We start from the raw sequence: 19,794 nt of genomic DNA, 5'->3' as shown, positions 1-19,794 counted from the left end.
AGTGAAATATTCAGCCCATTTTCTTATCGCCTCTTTCAACCTCGTTGTCCGTAGGTAAATTTTAGACTGAGCAAATTCAAATTTTTCATAAATCTCTTTTAGTACAACTGTGTGTGGGTGAATTCAAAATGGGGCGAAATCATTTGCAATTGTAGAAGGCAAAGATGACATGGGGCGACAATAACCCTAGGTGACGTGTATCAACACGTGCTGTAATGTTCTAAAAGTACACTGTAAATGCATATGTAGTCAAAAAGTGGATTTAAATATTTATTACAATTATCATATAAATAAATAACAAGCACTCTACCATACTCATTAAAATCATAAATATCTAACTGCATGTACGAAAGTATGTTTCATATGAATCTACTAAGAAACACAAGATTCACAATTTTTCCTTTCACTACATATGGTTATCACATCACATGTTAAATAAAGAAGAAAATAAACAACAGATTCTTAAATTGATGGTTAGTGTACAACTTCATGAATTCTGTTTCACACTTCTCAAAGAAAAAAAAATATATCAGTAAATTAAAGTTTTACAGGAGGTCTTGTACATGTACCAGTGATCTTACATTAATTGATGGCTGTGAAGAGCATCTTCATTCTTAGCATATAAGTTGAAAAAATTGTACATGGATATGAAAATCTTGCAGAAAAGTTCACTTGCAGTAATACACAAGCATACACAGATTCACATAATGGAGGTTCAAATTGACCATGTACATGATAACAGATTTGCCAGTGCGTCTGTAAATCTGTTAGAATGCCCTGGATCAGACGACCCTGGAGACTTGCCCATCTCAGTATGGTGAACACAGTCACACATGATAGTTAGAAGAATTTCACTCCTTCGTTTCCATCAAAGTTGATGACTTCCGCCTTTCCCTGATCTTGAAGTGTCTGCAATGCTCGAAGTAGCAGCCACTTCTCCAAACCATGGAATTCTGCAATACAAGTATTAATCCTTCATTATATAAAATTTACAATGTCTTTTCTTTCTATTCCACGACTGCATAAAGAACACATGAATACATTGTTTACTTAGTATTTTCCTCCATAGAAATATCAATGGTGCTCTAGGCTATAGCGGCATTTGTACAACTAAACAGCTCCATGTAAGGAATCGTTATAGAGCAAAGTCAAATTATAGACGGCTACCATGCTGGCATCAGATGGAATAGTTACATTTTATGTTTATTTTTCTCATCTGTTGAAATGTAATGATAATTTTAATGCACATTTCTGCTTAGAATTAACAAACTATGTCCAAGTGACATGTTATGTGGAATATTTCAAGCTTTCAACGGAGTGGTCCATCTCCCACGAGACAGAATGAAGCTAGTGCATGAGAGAGAATGACACTTACCTGTGCCTTCAGAATCCTCACCCTCAGATAGTTCATACAGAGTGCAAACTGAATTCTGCATACTTTTTGAAGACACCTGTCAATCGAACAATTGAAGACATGTGTCAATCAAACAATTCACATTCATCTTTACCTGTACAACTGAAACTAGTACTATGAAATAATGAATTGGTTTGAAGTTGTGTAAAAATTTGTAGGATATGCTCCAAATATTTTCTTTAACACTGAATGACAATTTAAAGCATTTTTTCATATTCTACATAATTGTAAAATAAGTAATTAACCCCCCCCCCCCCCTCCGAAAAAAATTGGTAATGGTGAAAAACTTGCTGAGATGAATGAGGTACTTAATTTTGTGGTTCTAATGTTTTTTTAAAAACTGTAGAACCACAAAATTCAATAATTAAAATTATTGAATTTTGTAGTCAACAGCTGCACAGAAAATTCTCTATCAAAAAGAATGAAATACTGAGCTTTAAGGGCGTACCCAGCTGTAGATCAGTTTGCCCCACTCCTCGGGAGTCCTCCACATCAGTAGGCCCTGCTTCTTTGTTTTGGGATCTTTCCATTCTATGTGTCCTGTAATCTCATTTTCAAATTTATTTTAATTCAACTGAGTTTCAACATGGAAAAGCAAAAATCATCGATGAACAATCTTCACCAGTCAAATATATATTGTTACAACAAAAAACAAGCTTTATTATTCTCGTGCCCACAGATGCAGTCCCAAATTCTTCAAGAAAGGTATGTGCATAATCAAAACTTGCTTTTTAAAAATAAAATAACCAAATGAAAGTTCCCTTCAACACCCCTAAATTAAGTTAAGATGATTATTATACATTACATACACAATTACACATACTTGGTACAATTACTTACCCTGTTTTCTGAGTTCTTCTAAAACCATATATATTCCTTCTATTGAGAGTTTACCTTCATTTGGTTAAGGGAAAAAATGTACATACTGTATGATTTTGCAGCCGATGTACAGAAATCAATTACTCTGTAAATTTACAGCATAGATATGATGCATCAAACGATAGTAATTACTTTTTGTAGTTCCTCTACATACTTAAAAAGAAATAAGTTTTATATTGCTTTATTGCTGTCTGATCCTATATTCAAATTCATTATATGTATGAATCGACAAATTTTAATATTTTAATTATCAAATTACCCGGTAAAAACATTTTGACAAGATCTCATATTTTTAAAAGAAACATTAAACTTTGAAGATCAATAATTCCACATCTAATATAACTTTAGTCTTAAATGACCAAATCTGCATTTTGTACATGTACCATTCTGTAAAAAACCATCGTAATTCTTAGATACTTTAAAATCTGTGAAAAATGACGAAAGCATTCATTATGTTGTATGTTCTAGTTCATTTTATTTCACCATGTTTGGAGGATACGGTCTAGCTTTTTGTTACAGAACAGGGGCGCAGACTGAATCTCTGTCACATCTACACTGTAGGATTTGTTCTGCCTGTGATAGTCCAACACCAGGGCACACCAAGCCTCCAGCTGCTTCTTCCTGGTCTCAAGGTTTGGCTGAATTCTGAAAAAGAAATTGCAAAAATAAAATTTTATTAACAATATATAAGTATACATGGATACACGATAAACTATTCAATTCAGTGAAACCTTTTTTTTTTTTAATATTTGCTGGATATATAGGTGTATAAAGAGAAATAATAAATAAAAAATATACAATATGTCATATTGTACACTCACCCAGTATATGTGTACAATAATAGTTTCGTCAATAAAATGGTAAATTGCATTATTTGAATAAAAAAATTCGTACATGAAAATGAAGTACTGGGTATACATACATTTTATATTATGAGAAAAATATATAACAGTAGGTGCCTGTGTTTTACATTCTCACGTAGTAAATGAAATTGAAAACTCAAAATAGTAGCAATGAATTGTAATTATTTTTTAAAAAGAACTACATGTATTCATTTGCAGAAAGTTGGCTGGTGCTTCAAAAAAAGTCATCTGGCAAGTTTTCGAAAAATTGTTGTAAAGTCAAAAACTTTAAATAAAAACTTTTGACAACTTGTCACATAAGAATATGACAACTATTCAATTATTATTATATGGGAAATATCCTGACTTCTCAAAATTAAGCACAGGCACCTGACGTTTTAAATATATATCTCATAAAAATGATCATACCCTCTTCCTAATAATACAGTATTAATTATTTTTTTATTAAAAGAACAACATCAGATTTGTCTGAAAAATAATGTTATTAATGGCCAGTATTTGATCAATAAAGGGACAATCATTATATCCAGATAAAGGGAAGATTTTTTTTTGGGGGGGGGGGGGGTGTGATGTCAGTTTTTGAAAATAGAGACATTAATTTGTATTCTGTTCTAGTACACTTGAAAAAAAAATAAACAACAAAAAATTCTAATAGTAAAGACTGATAATTAATCTGTCCTTGTGACCTTTGTATTCTGTCCCACAAGGGAATGAAAATCAAATCTGTGTCCAAAAACATTGCTAGCTGACTCGCCCGTCCCATTCACAAGCAGAATGTCATCTTCTAAGCTTTGTTTATAAAATGAACAGATACCAAATTTTCAGTTTTAATATTAAATGATTGTAATCGAACAAATCAATCTTAAAGAAATGAGCCATGTCTGTATATGTATCAGACAGTATGAAAGAATTACAATTTAAAAACTGAAGCTTTCAAGTATATACACGTACATTAGGGTAGAGCAAATTCCATTTCAATTGACTGAAGTTGGAGTCAATTATCAACAGGGTCAATTTTCAATGTGTGTCGAGGTCATCAAAGTTTAGAAAAATCTTTTTCAAACTGTTAAAAATGACCCTGGGTATAAATTTCTAAACTTTTGGTCTCAATTTTCAACGTTAAAAAATGACTCATGGGTCAATATTCAATGTTGAAAAATGACCCAAAGGTCAATTTTCAACCCGGATTAATATTCTTCATAACACTGGATATCACTCACGGAATGTCTATGTTACATGTTATTATCACTAACACTGCGACTGTGAACAGCAAATTTTCAAACGTGATGTTAAATGGTAGTAATTTTGTTGCAAAAACAGTAAATGACTATTAAAGAGTAACAATGGAGGTGTTTTTTAGACCAATTAAATGAAAACACAATATATATTTTTTTCATTTGATTTGAAGCGCGCTAAGGGGACGAATTCTATCATTAAACCGGGTAGATAGGACTTCTGTCATTTTAATTATAATTCACAGGAGTTGGCGATTTTATCAATTGGTTGTAAATAATTCGAAGCTCAATGGTAGGATTTTGCCTGTTTCTCATTTATTTTCAGGAAATTGATAAAATCGCAGACTCCTGTGTCTAATTCTATCTATAGGACACATCCTGCCGGTATCCTGCTTGTATCACACAGTGACATATTGTGAGCTGAAAAGTTGAAAGCAATCGCTTTACATAATCAACATCTGTATAGCAGTTGAAGAAAAAGAAATTGTATATAAAAAGTAAAGACTTGAAAGTTCTTTTCTTACGTGAAAAAAGGTGGGAAATTGTATTGCCATGGCCAAGCAAAATCTGCCATTGCAAGAGAAAACGAAAGTATAAAATAAAGAAAGAACCACTATGCAAAGGCCTGACTTTCCCGGAAAAAAATACGAATGCCGGGATCTGTCTGTGTCCTTACTCAAAATAACATCACATATAAGGAAGAAGGTAATATTTAACCAGAGACATCTCTGATATAACTGAAAAGGAAATTAATTAAATCTTGCGACTCTTCTATTTGATACTTTGATTGAAGTTCGAATGCTGCATGACTGTTTGTTTTGTGTGTGTGACAGTGTGTGCATGAAAACCACAATAGGAAAACTGTTTTTTAACAATGTGTAATACACCAACTCTAATATACTTCCAAAGTATCTTGGAAATCTGTCATCTGATTCTCTTTGGGAACCATCTCATAATTAATACAACAGACTGCAAAGTTATCATTGGAATATATTGGAAATTGCTCTTCGAAATTGATAATAAAAATACTATAATACCTTACGTATTAGAAATATTCTGCTATCTGGTTTTTAAAAGGGTGTCGAAAATAAAATATTCTTCAGAGTGAAATTTCCAGGACGACAAATTTTACTTTTTCTTTTAACGTACTCCCACAAAACTCTACCGAACAACGGAAAACCATTTAAAGATTTAAATTTTCTTTAAAAATTTCAAAAAAGTGTTAAATCACGGTAGGACCTATTTTAGAATGCGTAATTTTAAGCACGCGCAATGAAAATTAAAGTCGACCGCCTTAATGTAGCTCGCGGGTTTACCTGCTTGTGAGAAAACCTACCTTGAAAATTTGTCCACGTGATCCATAGGTTTCAGTGTTTTATTTCTAAAATGTATATGAGATTCGTCTGCGCGGTAATATTGTTGTCGTGTTTCAAATACAGTGTCATTGATAAAATGAAGTAACGCCATTTCCATGAAATAAATAGCAAAATGCACATCTTAGTCGAGAAACGCATTTCAAAACTATATTCCAAACTTTTAAACGATTCAGACGAAATTAATTATACTAAACACAATAACAGAAGAGATAATTATGAATCGATTCATAAAAAATTATCAATAGGTGTTATCGGTCAATTTTTTGTAAAACAACTTAAAAGATTTAAAAGATTTCTAAAAACCTTTTATTTTCATTCCGACGTTAGCCCGACGTCATCATTTTCTTACGTCTGAGAACCCAAAAATTGAAATGCATTTATTGTCAAGACTAGCTGATTAACACATTTTAGAACATGTAAATACTAATTAGACATTATTGTGAATGCTATCAAATGCAATTAATGTAAGGCTGTAAAGATACAGAAAATTGATATTTTTGTTTTTATAAATATCTGAGTCTATCAATGCAAAAAAAAAAAAAAAAACAAAAATTACCAGGCAACTACTGACATAATAAGTTTGTAATCGTATAAAATAATTAGCTCAAGCCGAAAGAATTTTAAAAAATTGAGCGCGGTAGTTAAACTTAGGAAGTTATAATTGAAACAAAAAGAGGGAAGTTAAGTCATACGGTTCAATTAACTCACTTGTCTATTTTAAAATATGATTTTAAATGGAAGAGTTCCAACGCACACATACTTTATAGAACGAAATGTGACAATTAATGTATGTGGCATCTTTAAATTTTCAGCACTTGATATTATAAATGTTTGTATAAACAGTAATAAACTGCATTTAATCTTTTTGAAATATTTACTTTTATGTTTCTAAATATCTCATTTGTCATTTTAAAAAAAAATTATGAGTTTACTATGACGGTCAACTCTTTACGTCGATTCCTATTGTGACGTCAGCAAACCCGCGAGCTACGTTAAGGGTCAAGATCTAGTAAATGATTCCAGCGTGTCTTTTTGGTGCTAGAACCATTATGACGTCATAATTGATTTGATGAATCTTTCCCGTATTTTACGGTTTTTAAGGAATTATATAGAAAAAACCCCAATATTTTGACATTCTATATTTAATCACGGGAAAAGTATTCCCGGTACCTATATTCAATTTGAAATGATTTTAAAGAGGATATCGTTTAATGCCGTCTTTGGAGAGACTGTAGGCATTCTAAATATATTTCATTAGTCAAAAATGGACAAAACTCCGAGATTTGATACTTTTATCCTTCATATTTCATAGAAAATTGTTGTATAAAACATAATTTTTTATCGTGTTTATCAAAAATTTAAACCCCGGTACACCCCTTGAAATAAAGATATTGTTATAAAGCATCATTAAAAGAATTTATATCCTGAATTTCATAAACCTGTAGGCACCTTTCATTTACTAGATCTTGACCTAAGGAGGTTGACACCTGAAATAATAGCCGTAAAGTCACTCATCCGAAAATCACTTGGATATAAAGATGGGGACCTAAAATGTTCATTCATTTTATTAATGACCCATGCCACATGTTATTTTTTTGGAAAGATAGGGTCCCAAACAGAAATGATAATTTTCCAGAAATCTTTGCTAAAATTTGACATGGAAATGGATAATTTGAGGAAATCAAAAAATACTTATAGTTTGAACATTACTATTATTTAGCTATGATTTTAATACAGTATAAAGTTGAACACAAGAGTGACTATAAAAGTAAAATCCAAGTCAAAGTTTAAAAATTTTGCTTTACTGGTAGCATCAAATTTAAGGCCAATACATAATGAACACAACAGATGTTACAAAATTTTAGAGTAATCAAATTATAAGGGATATAAAAAAAAATATGGTAATGTCATTTTTCCAAAAATTTGCATACAAATAGACATATATTTAATATCAGCAAGTAGGGGCCACATCTCAAAAATTTGAGATATAGCATGAAATAAGCTAATATAAGGCCAAAATTGGAGTTATTTTTTTCTTATCTTCTATGAAATATACATATAGGCTAAATATGCCAAAATATATCGAAAGAAATAATAAAATATTGTTTAAATATGCGCTGAAAATTAGGATGCTAAAGTAACAGTACTCTAACACTAGTGAGTTATGAAAATTGTTCATTTTCTTCTTGAAAACCTTTCACCACAAGATATAATCCCTTTCTAAACTCTGTAAAAATGTAATTTTTTTCAAAACAATTTTATTCACTAAAGTTTTCCCATGAATTCCGTTTTTGGAGAGACTGCTGTAGGCATTCTAAACATATTTAGTTAGTAAAAAATAAACAGAACTCCAATATTTTACCCTCATTTTCTTCATATTTTATTGAAAAATACAGTTTAAAACATGATTTTTCATTGTGTTGATCAAATGTTTTAGCCCCGATACACCCTATCAAGCAAAGCTATTGTTATGAAGCATCATCGAAAGAATTTATATCTTAAATTTTATAAATCTGTAGGCACCTTTCATTTAAAAGACCTTTATCTTAAATTAAAAAATGCTTTTAACTAGGTCTTAAACGGAGAGAAATTGTTCAATTCTCAGTATACCACATAGAATATTTTTTCTATACCCTATCTAAATACTACGAAAGCCGAATAGGGCCACATAAAAAATATTTTTATCTCGTAATTGCGAGAAAAAATCTCGTTATTACGAGTTATTTATCTCGTTATTACGAGAAAAGAGCTCGTAATTACGAGAAAAGATCTCGTTATTACGAATTAATGATCTCGTTATTACGAGAAAAAATCTCGTAATAACGAGAAAAGATCTCGTTATTTTGAGATGATTATCTCGTTATTACGAAAAAAGATCTCGTTATTACGAGTTAATTATCTCGTTATTACGAGAAAAGATCTCGTTATTACAAGATAATTTTCTCGCTATTACGAGAAAAGATCTCGTTATTACGAGTTAATATTCTCGTTATTACGAGAAAAAATCTCGTTATTACGAGAAAAGATCTATATAAAATGGTGCGTTTCTGAAAAGAATTCGACTGGATCACCCTTTCAGTCTATCTTTTTCATTACAGGAACGTTGATTCAATTTTGATTAATATTTAAAATTAACAACGATCATTATTCATTAATTTCTACATATCAAAATGATTATATTTGACATTTTATCTTATATGAACAAAAGGAAAGAACTTCATATAATTTTACTATTCAACTTATATATATTATAATCCCACTCCGAAGTAAATACCAGGTAGTCCTACAGTTCTATTAGTTACAGATAACTTTAATGACTATATAGTTTCAGTCATGGATATGGATATAAAGGATTTACCCGAATTTGTGTTTTATATGTTCATACACAACCTACATGTATATTGAAAATAATTGATTATATATATTAACATTTTGGAGTCTGAAAACAAATTACACGTATCCTTTTGAATTATTGATAAATAGTTCAATGAATTTATTAATCAGTCTGCTTTGCTACTTCTTCTGAAATTTCTTTAAAACTGCTTAGTCCGATTTTATATCTAATTATGCGTACGCTTTTAAACGATGATTGTGATAAGTTTGTGTATATAAATAGACATTGCAGTAGTTCATACAATTTACATAAAAAGAATAGAATAATGAAACGCGCCATTTTAAATAGATCTTTTCTCGTAATAACGAGATAATAAACTCGTAATAACGAGATCTTTTCTCGTAATAAAGAGATAATTAACTCGTTATAACGAGATATTTTCTCGTAATTACGAGATATTTTCTCGTTATAACGAGATAATTAAATCGTAATAACGAGATATGTTCTCGTATTTATGAGATCTTTTCTCGCAATAACGAGATAATTAACTCGTAATAACGAGATTTTTTCTCGTAATTACAAGATAAAAATATTTTTTTTAAGTGGCCCTATTCGTTTTTCGTAAAATACACATATACTGTGTCTTGTTTCATTTAATGTTACATTTGCAACATGGACAATATAAACGACGCATCATACCGACTACTAGATTCTCTGATTGCAGAAAATAAACTAATTAATCAAATATACAGTGGGCCTTTATTATGTACTAAAGTTGAGTATCTAAATACTAATTCATAATTTATTCATCCGCTTAAATGTTGTAACGAAGTACGTGTAATAAATAAAATTTTGCAAAAGTTTGTCGTGTTGTCAATTTTCAATATTTTTTTCTATATCAAGCACAAGATCCGACCTATATATTTCCTTTCATGAAACGTAGGCATCTATCAAATACTTTTTTCGACAAAAAAAAGTCTTCTCCAGCATTTAGTTTCAGATTATAGTTAGTTTCCTTTGGAATACATTTCTTAATTTCGCATAGCTTTTCATAATTGGGTAAGTTATTCATTACAATAAGGTTTTGTTTGTTCCCAGATTCGTTTAAGCAATCTGTGTTCGGTATATTCTTCTCCATTTCACTCTTTTACTCCATTAAATATGATTAAGAAGTATCCGTAAAGTTGTGTTTAACATTCGCTATTTACTTTTTTAAATTCAAGAATTCACCAAAAAACATGATTTTTTTGCAGGCCAGACACGTAACATCCTTTTTGAAAGTTGAAAAGGGAGACGGGGTTTAATCCGCAAAATCTTCAAAACCCTTATCCCTGGTGAGGGTTGAGGTCTAAAATTTCTATTTCAATGTTTATTTCATATAATTCTGTGTGTGTGTGTGTGTGTGTGTGTGTGTGTGTGTGTGTGTGTGTGTGTGTTGGAGGGGTGCAACTCTTTCACAATTCAATCTTCTATATATCAATTTAAGAAAAATGCTTGTTGCGAAAAAAGGTGCCCCCTTGATGTAATGTACCTTTTGATTGATGGTGCCATTTAAGTCTGTACGAAATAAAAAAACCCCGTATATTTTTGGAGAAATTTATTCATTATCTACGAAAAGAATTAAGGCATGCGAATAAAAATACATCAAAACGATAATAGAAATTTGAAAAAACTCCAAAAAAGGTGTAAGCGTTTTACATGCATGCAACACTCTGTCCTCAAAAGAAGAAAAAACAAAACAAAAAAAAATACAAACCGAAAACAACCCCCCCCCCCCCAAAACCCCCAACCCTTAACAACACCCCCCCCCAAATAAAAAATTGAAAAAAACCCCACACATTTAAATACCGGTACATAAAAATTGCTAAAGTGTTCACTACTATAAAACCACTGAAGATGTTCCATTTTAAAAATTGTTCATTATATGTTGAACTTCATTGTCTAGTATTTACATTTTCCAATGTCTTTGTCTGTGAGAACTCAAACTGATTTTGTAATTTAAAGTCCAGTACATTTAATCAATGAATATTTTAATATTTAAAAGCAATTACTGAAAATTATAAAAATATAAGTATAGTGAGGAATCATTAGAGTGTTATCAAATCTATTGTTAAGTCCTTTGGGCTTTATTAGATTTGATCACCTATTATTAAACATTTCAGTGATTTCCGCTTTCAATATTTCTACTGAGAGGAATTTATGAATATTTAAAAGAAGAACGAATGAATCATAAGGATTCGCACCGATGTTGGATTGGGTGTGGTTTGAATATTAGGAGATTGACTTTGGTTACCAATACAGTAAACATACTTTTGAAGTCTTTCAGTTAATCAATAATATATACATACATGTTCAATAAAAAAAATCTTAACGAAGTTCTTTGATACTTTTATCAAAGAGTTCAATATTTTTGTCCTAAATTCAGCAATACCAAAATTTGCTAAAATTAATTTTTGAGAAACTGTATATCATTAACGTTAAAACTACAGCATATGGAAAAGAGCTGCGACGAAGAGACTCATGGCGCTGATTATTGGTATTCCGGAACCGGAACCTGAAAGGAAAAGAGATAAATAAAGTCTGGGTATAGATAAATAATTTTATAGTGAATGTTTCTGAAAAACAAGTGAACTTCATAGTACTATGTACTATGTAGATGATATATGTTTACAATCAAGTAAAACCATCAAATATTTTTTTTACATAGACTTGGTTAAAATAATACTTAAAAAGACTGATATGTCCTTTAAGTTGCAATGGGATACACATATATAGAAGATATATTTAAGGCAGTAGATGCAGATTTAATTTTAGGGGTGAATTTTATTAATGACATGCTGGTGTAATGACTGTTTTGGTTGAAGTGGTTGTAAGCTAATATGTTGAAAGACCGATCGGGTGACGGGAAAATAATTTTACCGATGAGTTTTCAGCGAAAATTCCGATTCTACATCCAAGATGTAGCGATGGGTACCTTGTGTTTTATTAGGTGTAGGGTATTTATTTTTATTACGAGAAATGTTTATAACGTCAGGTGCCTGTGTGTACTTGGTGGCAAAACTCATTTATACACTTCAATATGACTAATCAATCATCACCGGATAAACGCATCCTAAGTTTACTTATTTTTATACTGCATCCAGTTAAATATAGAGTCAACATTTCACGAAATTTAACGTTATTTTTTAAATCAGAAAGATCTTTTTTAGCAAATTCAGAAAAAATCTGAAGAGTTTATTAGCACAAAACAAAAAAATTAGTAAATGAAACGTTTGTATCCCACTAACCAGAAATATTATAGAGTACTTTAGAGTACTTTAAACAATGTTACTTACATCCTTTTTCAATTAACTTCTTTTTTGCTTCGTCCTTCTCTTCCCTTCCGCATGCTGATACTGCATCAATGCAACTTAATGCGTTCCTTAAAACAGTGATTACTAGTAAAACCATTGTTATGAAAATGAAAACATGGCGCTAAAATCATTTCCCTGACTTTTTTCTCAATTAAATTTTGTGTAAAATGTATAAAAATCAATTCCTACCTGCAGAGTATTGCGATATCACCGGTCACACCGGTACCACAAACGCCCAAGGATGTACTACAGCCAGGTTGAGCTGAAACACCTGTGAAACGTTGCATGATATGGTAAGTATGATAAATTAATTTTATTATTTTATTAAATGGGGGAATATGTGAGATGAAGAATTGTATATCTTATATTTTTTTAATACATATTTTATATAAGTTTAAAAATTCAAATAAAAAAATAGAGCAAAAATACTACAGCCAGGTTGAGCTGAAACACCTGTGAAACGTTGCATGATATGGTAAGTATGATAAATTAATTTAATATGACATGTGGTGATAACGGACAGTGTTCAAAATCAAAATCGCCAAAGGAAAAATACAAAACAGGGGCATAGCAAACACGGACCTCTGAAGAAATAGAGGTAGGATCAGGTGCCATAGAGGAGTGAGCATCCTCTGCTGACCTGTCACACCCGCCCTGTGCTCTTTGTCGTAATCGCGAAAAAAAACCCAGGAAAAATCGGTAGACAATTAGGTGATTAATTATGGTCTAACAATTAATATGAAAAACGTCAATCGGCATGCGACCCAGTGGAAGCTTGTATTTGCTGACAAGATCGTCGTAATATTCGGCCATTGAACTTACGAAATGATGACTTCAGTCGAGACTGTTGATAGTCCTGTTTTATCAACTTGTTTGTCGGTAGAGCTTTCCCTCGCCTTAGAAACTGTTCATACGTTGAACATGCCTTTGCGTATCGAATTTACTGAGAAACAAAAACTCCTTATGCAGGTGATGAAGGTATATTGCTACATAAGTAAGGAGAGTTGATTATAGAAGTCGAAGTTTTCTTTTATGAAAATTCAAAGCGCCTCTTTGTTTATATTGTTGCGATTTGATACAAGACAGCGAGGACGAGAAATAAAGTACTCGCGTGATATAAGGAATTTACAGTAAGTATTAGTCAAAGAATGAAATATAACGATCAAACACCATTACCTCTGTGGCTGATAGATAGCATGGCCATAAGAAGAAGGGCAGCGATGAAAACCTTGTCCGGGGCAGCCATTGCTTGAATCGTACAGTTAGCGCGGTGAGGAGCTGAATCTGGTGATGGACTGGTGGGATGCAGCAAGAGAGTCAATTATATATCCTTATTCCACCGGACTTCCTTGTAAAGCTTTATATCACTGATAGACTCTAAAAATGTACCACGAAGTGTGAGAGATAACAATTGCAGAAAAACAACAGTTAAACTCAGTTTAAACATCCCTATTTCATTTTTACATTGAATACACAAACTCCAAATGGTCAACCCACAGTGATAGATACATGCAGATATAGAAAAATAAAGCACAAAATAATCTGGAATCATTTAAATTCCTTGGGGGCCAATTTTCGTGGATTTTGGATTTTTTGTGCGCGCCACAACCTTATAACGTGTTCCTTTTACGCCAGCATTCGCTCACCCCGTTCGAACTGCACAAGCAAATGAGTTTATCTGATGTTTACAAAAGCCTATTGAGCTCATTTTCGTTGGTAAAAAATATTTTTTTTCGCGAATAAACGCGAAACTTTCGCGAATAAATGCGTTAGTTTCGCGAATAAACGGGTAACTATCGCGAATAAATGCGTAACTAATGCGATATAACGCTTTACTTTCGCGATATAACGCGTTATTTTTGCGAATAAACGCGAAACTTAAATATAGATATTGTTATTTCATAGAAGAACTCCTATGAAGAATAATTACTGAAAACAAATATATTAATTTAAATAAAACAAAATAATATTATATACAGATGTAAATGAATAAGATTTAACTTTATACAATTTAACATAAATTCAAACGTTGGAAATCTTTAAAATCTTAGTACTGATTTTCAAAGAACATAATTCATCGTGCTTCTCACATTCTAATGGGCGCTGTATTATTGAAAATGAGGCAGCAACATATTTTAATGATAACAATTTTAATTCGAATTAAATGTTTAATTAAGTATCACTTTAGAATTTAAAGGATATCATTGTTTAAAACGTTATGATATATGTTATATCGCCGCGACATAAATTAACGTCTAGTTTAGAATCAGAAAGATAAGTCAAGCTGTGAATTGAAATTTTTAAGCTTTTGTTCAAATTTAGATGACGTACATTCGTCCTCCAAATTTATCACGTCATTTGAAAATTAATACTAAGATTTTAAAGGTTTCCGACGGTTGAATTTATATCAATTTTATAAGAAAAAGATAATCAATGAATGCCTGTTCGAACACAGAGTCGGCAAAGAAATGAAAATCTAAATATGATGCTCAAACTTATTATCTACTTTGGACATATAACATATAAAAATGTTATAAAGTTTTATCAGATTTATTATTATCTATATGCAAAAAAGATAATTTTGTCTTCAAAAATCAACGTAACACGGATATTATAATAATAATGAATAATAAGTATTTTATAAATATAAAACTTAAAATGTGTTTGTTTTCAATCGTTTTTCTTCATAAGGGTTTTGTATGAAATGACAATATTTATTAAATGGTTTCGCGTTAATTCATGAAAGTTTCGCGTTCATTCGAGAAAGTTACGCGTTTATTCGCAAAAGTTACGAGTTTATTCGCGAAAATTACGCATTTATTCGCGAAACTAACGCGTTATGTCGCGAAAGTTTCGCGTTATGGCGCGAAAGTTTCGCGTTTATTCGCGAAACTAACGCGTTATATCGCAAAAGTTTCGCAGTTATTCGCGAAAAAAAATATTTTTCTTACCTACGAAAATTAGCTCAATGGGCTGTCGTAGATGTTAAATAGATAGTTTACAGTTTGGGTTATTCTATGTAGAATATGGAATCAGAGCCAATAGAACTTTATGTCTTTTTGATAAAGGAAACCTTTTTTTCAATATCGGTGTAATTTTCCCCATATTCCCTCCATTTTAGCTATTTTATTAGTTTCATTTATTTTTACCCGGGGTTTGCTGAAAACAAATAAAAAAAAACCAATTAAAAAAAAACAGGGAAAAAAAGCAAGGAAAAAACCCCAAAACATAACAAAACCAAAAAACCCAAACAAAATAAATGTACAAAAACGAACAGCGTCAAAGCAAAATTAAAATTCCGATATACCATATAGTTTCACAAAAATTCATATTCTGGGTGTATTTTTGGAAGTAGTCGCTTAAAAAATTAGTAGCTCTCGACATTGAGAGAGAGAGAGAGAGAGAGAGAGAGAGAGAGAGAGAGAGAGAGAGAGAGAGAGAGAGAGAGAGCCAGCGAGAATCTTTTAAAGAGCCCGACTTTAAGTACTTCAATACTTGATTTATAAAATTATCATAATTTCCTAACAACATTAAGGTTCACCGATCCTCATGAGCCTCAAAGTATTTTTTCATCATAAGAATGATATTTTTTTTCAACCTTTATAAATGAAATGATATAAAATGATTTTTTAGAGAGTATCAATGCATTTTACAAAGTTATTGTAAATTTGCCTACGATGGATATAATGGAATTAGGAAGTAAGTTGAGTTTAAAAAAATTCCGGTGCATCGGTTGGCTCGAACTCTATACAAAGATGTATATAACTGGGAGTGCTCCGTGGATCCACTTCGCCAAGCATGCAGTTGTGTAACTGAATGTTACACATTGTACTAGCAGTAGAATACTACACTAAAATTGTCTGTATAAAAGTCAGATTTATGGTACGAATAAAAGAAATCTGGATAATTTAGAGTTATCGAACTTTGCTGATGATCGAAGGCCATTAAGTATAAGATAGAATTTAAAAAGGACTTCAATACTCGATTTATAAAACTTTCATAATTTCCTAACAACATTAACTATTTGTATGAAATGATAAGATAGAATTTAAAATGTTAGGTTTAGTCTCTCTGTTTAAATCTTTATTTTCTAATTGTATTAAAAATTTTCAAGTCCAGCATACTCAACACAGTTGATTTTTTTATTGTTTATCTCTTCTACGCCGTCTTAACAATTTTTAGTTTAGTAACAGATATCAATAATCATATCCATCTACAAGTAAATAGAATACATTTCCTCAATTTATCTTAAGATATATCTAGCTGGCAACACATGCTTGTTCACAAAAGATTGAGAATAACGATAAATTTAAGGATGCTTAAATATAATCATGAATATTCTTATTCTAATGGAAACAGAAAACAAAATAGATTATAGCTGATTCAAATGTCCTACTTTTGTACTACTTGGATAGAAGAAAGTGAGGATTTTTCGATGTTTAGATATATCTTTAACATAGCCTTAATCTTAATCATTTTTGTACATCACGTTTTGGCAGCAAGATATGTCTTGAGATAAAATGAGGAAATGCCGAACGTTTTAGCCTAAGGAAGTTTCCCATTTTTAATCTGAAATCGAAGATGTGACCGATTAATTTCAGCGAACAAAATGAAGCCATTACGACGTTCGTTTAACGTCGAGGCACGTCGTTGTTGTATTCAATGAAGGAAAATCAAATGTTAATTAAATTTTGGTACCACATTTAAAGGAATTTAGAGAGAATTGAAAATGAGTTGTACTTGATTTCTTCACTAACTTTTTTCAACTGCTTCCACTTTTTGATGACGAATGTCAACGCTGACAGAACAATGCTTTGATAACTCAAATATTTGTGCAAACACTGTTAAGTGTGAAATATGATGTGTTTCTTTGCCGATATACATGCATATTGAGATTATTAGTTACATGGTTTGAAGTTGACCTAATTAGTAATATGGTTTATACATTGTCATTAAATTCCGAGAGCGGAGCTCAAGCCTCCAAATGGATTTTATTGACCATGTATAAACCATATTAGGTCAACAAAAAACCATATAACGATTGTATCTTACCGACAGCCTTTTTTTAATAATAAAAAGTAGATAAAACAATGAAAATCAAGCTTTTATAACATTAATATGTATTACGTTGTGGCCGTTGGGGCGAACGCAGAAGGAAATACACATCTCTCATTATTGTTACATGCAACTTGTGCCCCAACCATAAACTTTTTCTTTCTCTTGAATACTTTTACATCCTCAAGGAACCGAGGTTAAAAAAAAATTATTTCATGTGTCCCGACCTCGGCTGCCTTATATACATAACCCAACTACGACGGAACATTAATCAAATGTAAAACAGACCTTTTAATATGTTTTGATAAAACAAAGTGGTTTGTTTTTTTTAACGCTAATACAATCATGTATTTTCATTCACGTGGCCTTATGATAATGTCATTAGGAGGAACAGGACACATATTACGTGACTTTTATGCTTGGATGTGCTAACTCTATTAAGACGTCATAATTGATTTGATTGTATGATGCTTTGATGTCATTTATTCATTATAACATCATACAGGATTTGATAGACCTTTTCCCGTACTTAACGGCTTCAAGGTGTGTCACAACATGAACAGGTGGAAATATAACTGACATTATTAATTTTAGAAATGTAAATATACAAAATCATAGGCGGAAAGTTAAATAAGATATATTCTGATAATGATCTGTTCATGTCAATTGATAAAACTGAATAATGCATTACTTTTTTGATGGTTCCAAACAGAAGTTGCCAGAAAAGGTCATAAGGGGTAGGGGTGATTCCTATTGTAGTATCTCTCTTAAATGCCAAGAAAGTTGCCATGAACAGTTTTAAAGCACAATTTAAAGTGCTGATTTCAGCAATATATTGATAAAATTATGATATTGCTATGTAAAAGAACCAATGTTGTAAACATTTGTGAGATTTGTTTTTGTTCTCAAAATTAATGAATATGATTTGCAAATGAATTGCATCAAAGAAAATAATTATTGCAGGAAAATTAAATTATTAAATAAGTTCATAATGCCAGAAAAGGGGGACAATTCTTATCAAAATATCTCCCTTGCAAGATAACAAAATAAGTCTGGAAATGATATGTGTGGTAGTGGACATCTTAATGTAAATGTGTTTAAAAAAGCCAAAGAATTCATTGACAAATAATTTTACACTGTAACCCCTCTGTTCCCCTTAAACAATGTACAGATTTCAACTCGATCTTCCCTCGTTCGTTGTCTATAGAGCTCGCTGCGCTCTCTATTACAAGTCTCAATTTGAGTACGAAACCTGACGTCATAGTAATCTTAATAACACTGATTATGTATGGGATATACATGAGTCTCCACGCGAATGTTGTTCACCAATGATTTCCTTAAAAGATATATTTTATATATGTATAATACAATTTTTTCACTAAATATCTGCCATTGACTTTTATGTTATTAATAAGTTCATTTGTATGGTAGACTAGCAAACATTTTTAAAAATCAAACCCTGTCTTCAAAATTGCTTCACCAGAGTTACATTCAGATAAAGATTATTTTGGTATTTAGTTGCAATAAGGTATTGTTTAACTACCTACATTTTGAATTGTGCAGTTTTCATTGTCAGGCAACATTGAGAATATTTTCCATTTATTACGTATTTTCTGCCAAATATTAGGAAAATGAATATCAATTAATATAGGTTACGGTGCAACCGTTCTGGCGAGCGCAGAGAGAATTACACATACCTTGCATCATTGTCAACCTAGTGTGAATTTTTGAGAGAGTATTGCTCTACAATAAGTATGCCAAAAGTACTAATTTTAATGGTTATGATACATACAGCGCAACCCCCTATTCTGAGAGAGAGAGAGAGAGAGAGAGAGAGAGAGAGAGAGAGAGAGAGAGAGAGAGAGAGAGAGAGAGAGAGTGAGAGAGAGAGAGAGAGCGCCCGGTCCCTGTAATTATAGGTGTGTAATTTCCCACTTAGTTTTAAATTGAATGGTCTGACTATATGCAAAATCTACATAACTTTTTTAACTGTTTTATTTTTTTATTTTTATTCCTTTATATTTAGTTCAATATGTCCTATTGTTTATTTCCTCCCTACTCATAAACTTACTGTAAACCCATGCACAATTAGCTTAGAAATGGATCGATATGACAGTATTTATACAATCTTTATATTAAAAAAAATAAAATGAAAAACAAATCATACGTCAATGAGACAGATATCGCAGTCTATACTGAAATAGCTAACTCAAGTACACTCATTACAGATGTTTGATCCACCTCTTAATTTATCGCGGAAAATATAGCGCGAGAGCACTGGGTGC

General features: G+C 31.4%; 2 protein-coding genes across 3 annotated transcripts; both read right to left on the bottom strand.

The window, feature by feature from the left end:
- Positions 1 to 256: 256 nt before the first annotated feature.
- On the bottom strand, positions 257 to 5,768 carry LOC105321671 (vacuolar protein-sorting-associated protein 25). 2 transcript variants are annotated; one of them, XM_066074563.1, is made up of 6 exons: positions 5,728 to 5,768; positions 2,793 to 2,938; positions 2,255 to 2,308; positions 1,863 to 1,954; positions 1,376 to 1,451; positions 257 to 953 (listed from the first exon to the last, which is right to left on the bottom strand). In XM_066074563.1, exons 1-6 carry the CDS (start codon positions 5,751 to 5,753, stop codon positions 841 to 843), a joined length of 507 nt encoding a protein of 168 aa, XP_065930635.1. In that variant the 5' UTR covers positions 5,754 to 5,768; the 3' UTR covers positions 257 to 840. The 2 variants fall into 2 exon arrangements, with proteins under 2 accessions (XP_065930635.1, XP_011418343.2); XM_011420041.4 differs by lacking the exon at positions 5,728 to 5,768 and adding an exon at positions 4,916 to 5,029.
- Positions 5,769 to 10,683: 4,915 nt separating this feature from the next.
- Positions 10,684 to 13,786, bottom strand: LOC105348359 (uncharacterized). The gene is made up of 4 exons (XM_011457739.4): positions 13,631 to 13,786; positions 12,644 to 12,725; positions 12,437 to 12,522; positions 10,684 to 11,655 (listed from the first exon to the last, which is right to left on the bottom strand). The coding sequence occupies exons 1-4, from the start codon at positions 13,698 to 13,700 to the stop codon at positions 11,585 to 11,587; spliced, it is 309 nt and encodes a 102-aa protein (XP_011456041.3). The 5' UTR covers positions 13,701 to 13,786; the 3' UTR covers positions 10,684 to 11,584.
- Positions 13,787 to 19,794: the final 6,008 nt, after the last annotated feature.

Source organism: Magallana gigas, chromosome 2, assembly GCF_963853765.1.
Source record: "Magallana gigas chromosome 2, xbMagGiga1.1, whole genome shotgun sequence".
Taxonomy (NCBI): Eukaryota; Metazoa; Mollusca; class Bivalvia; order Ostreida; family Ostreidae; genus Magallana; species Magallana gigas.
Note: the sequence above shows the minus strand (reverse complement) of the source record. Positions and strands in the feature narration are given on the sequence as shown.

Bases quoted from the DNA above. Each gene is read 5' to 3' on its own strand.
- LOC105321671 (XM_011420041.4), bottom strand. From the start codon at position 4,965: ATGGCAGATTTTGCTTGGCCATGGCAATACAATTTCCCACCTTTTTTC. The intron at 2,309-2,792 runs GTATCCTCCAAA...AACCAAATGAAG, and splicing joins CTGTAACAAAAAGCTAGACC to GTAAACTCTCAATAGAAGGA. The intron at 1,955-2,254 runs GTAAGTAATTGT...ATGAGATTACAG, and splicing joins AGAAGAACTCAGAAAACAGG to GACACATAGAATGGAAAGAT.
- LOC105348359 (XM_011457739.4), bottom strand. From the start codon at position 13,700: ATGGCTGCCCCGGACAAGGTTTTCATCGCTGCCCTTCTTCTTATGGCC. The intron at 12,726-13,630 runs GTAATGGTGTTT...AACGTTTCACAG, and splicing joins GCTATCTATCAGCCACAGAG to GTGTTTCAGCTCAACCTGGC. The intron at 11,656-12,436 runs GTAAGTAACATT...TTTTCCTTTCAG, and splicing joins GAAGTTAATTGAAAAAGGAT to GTTCCGGTTCCGGAATACCA.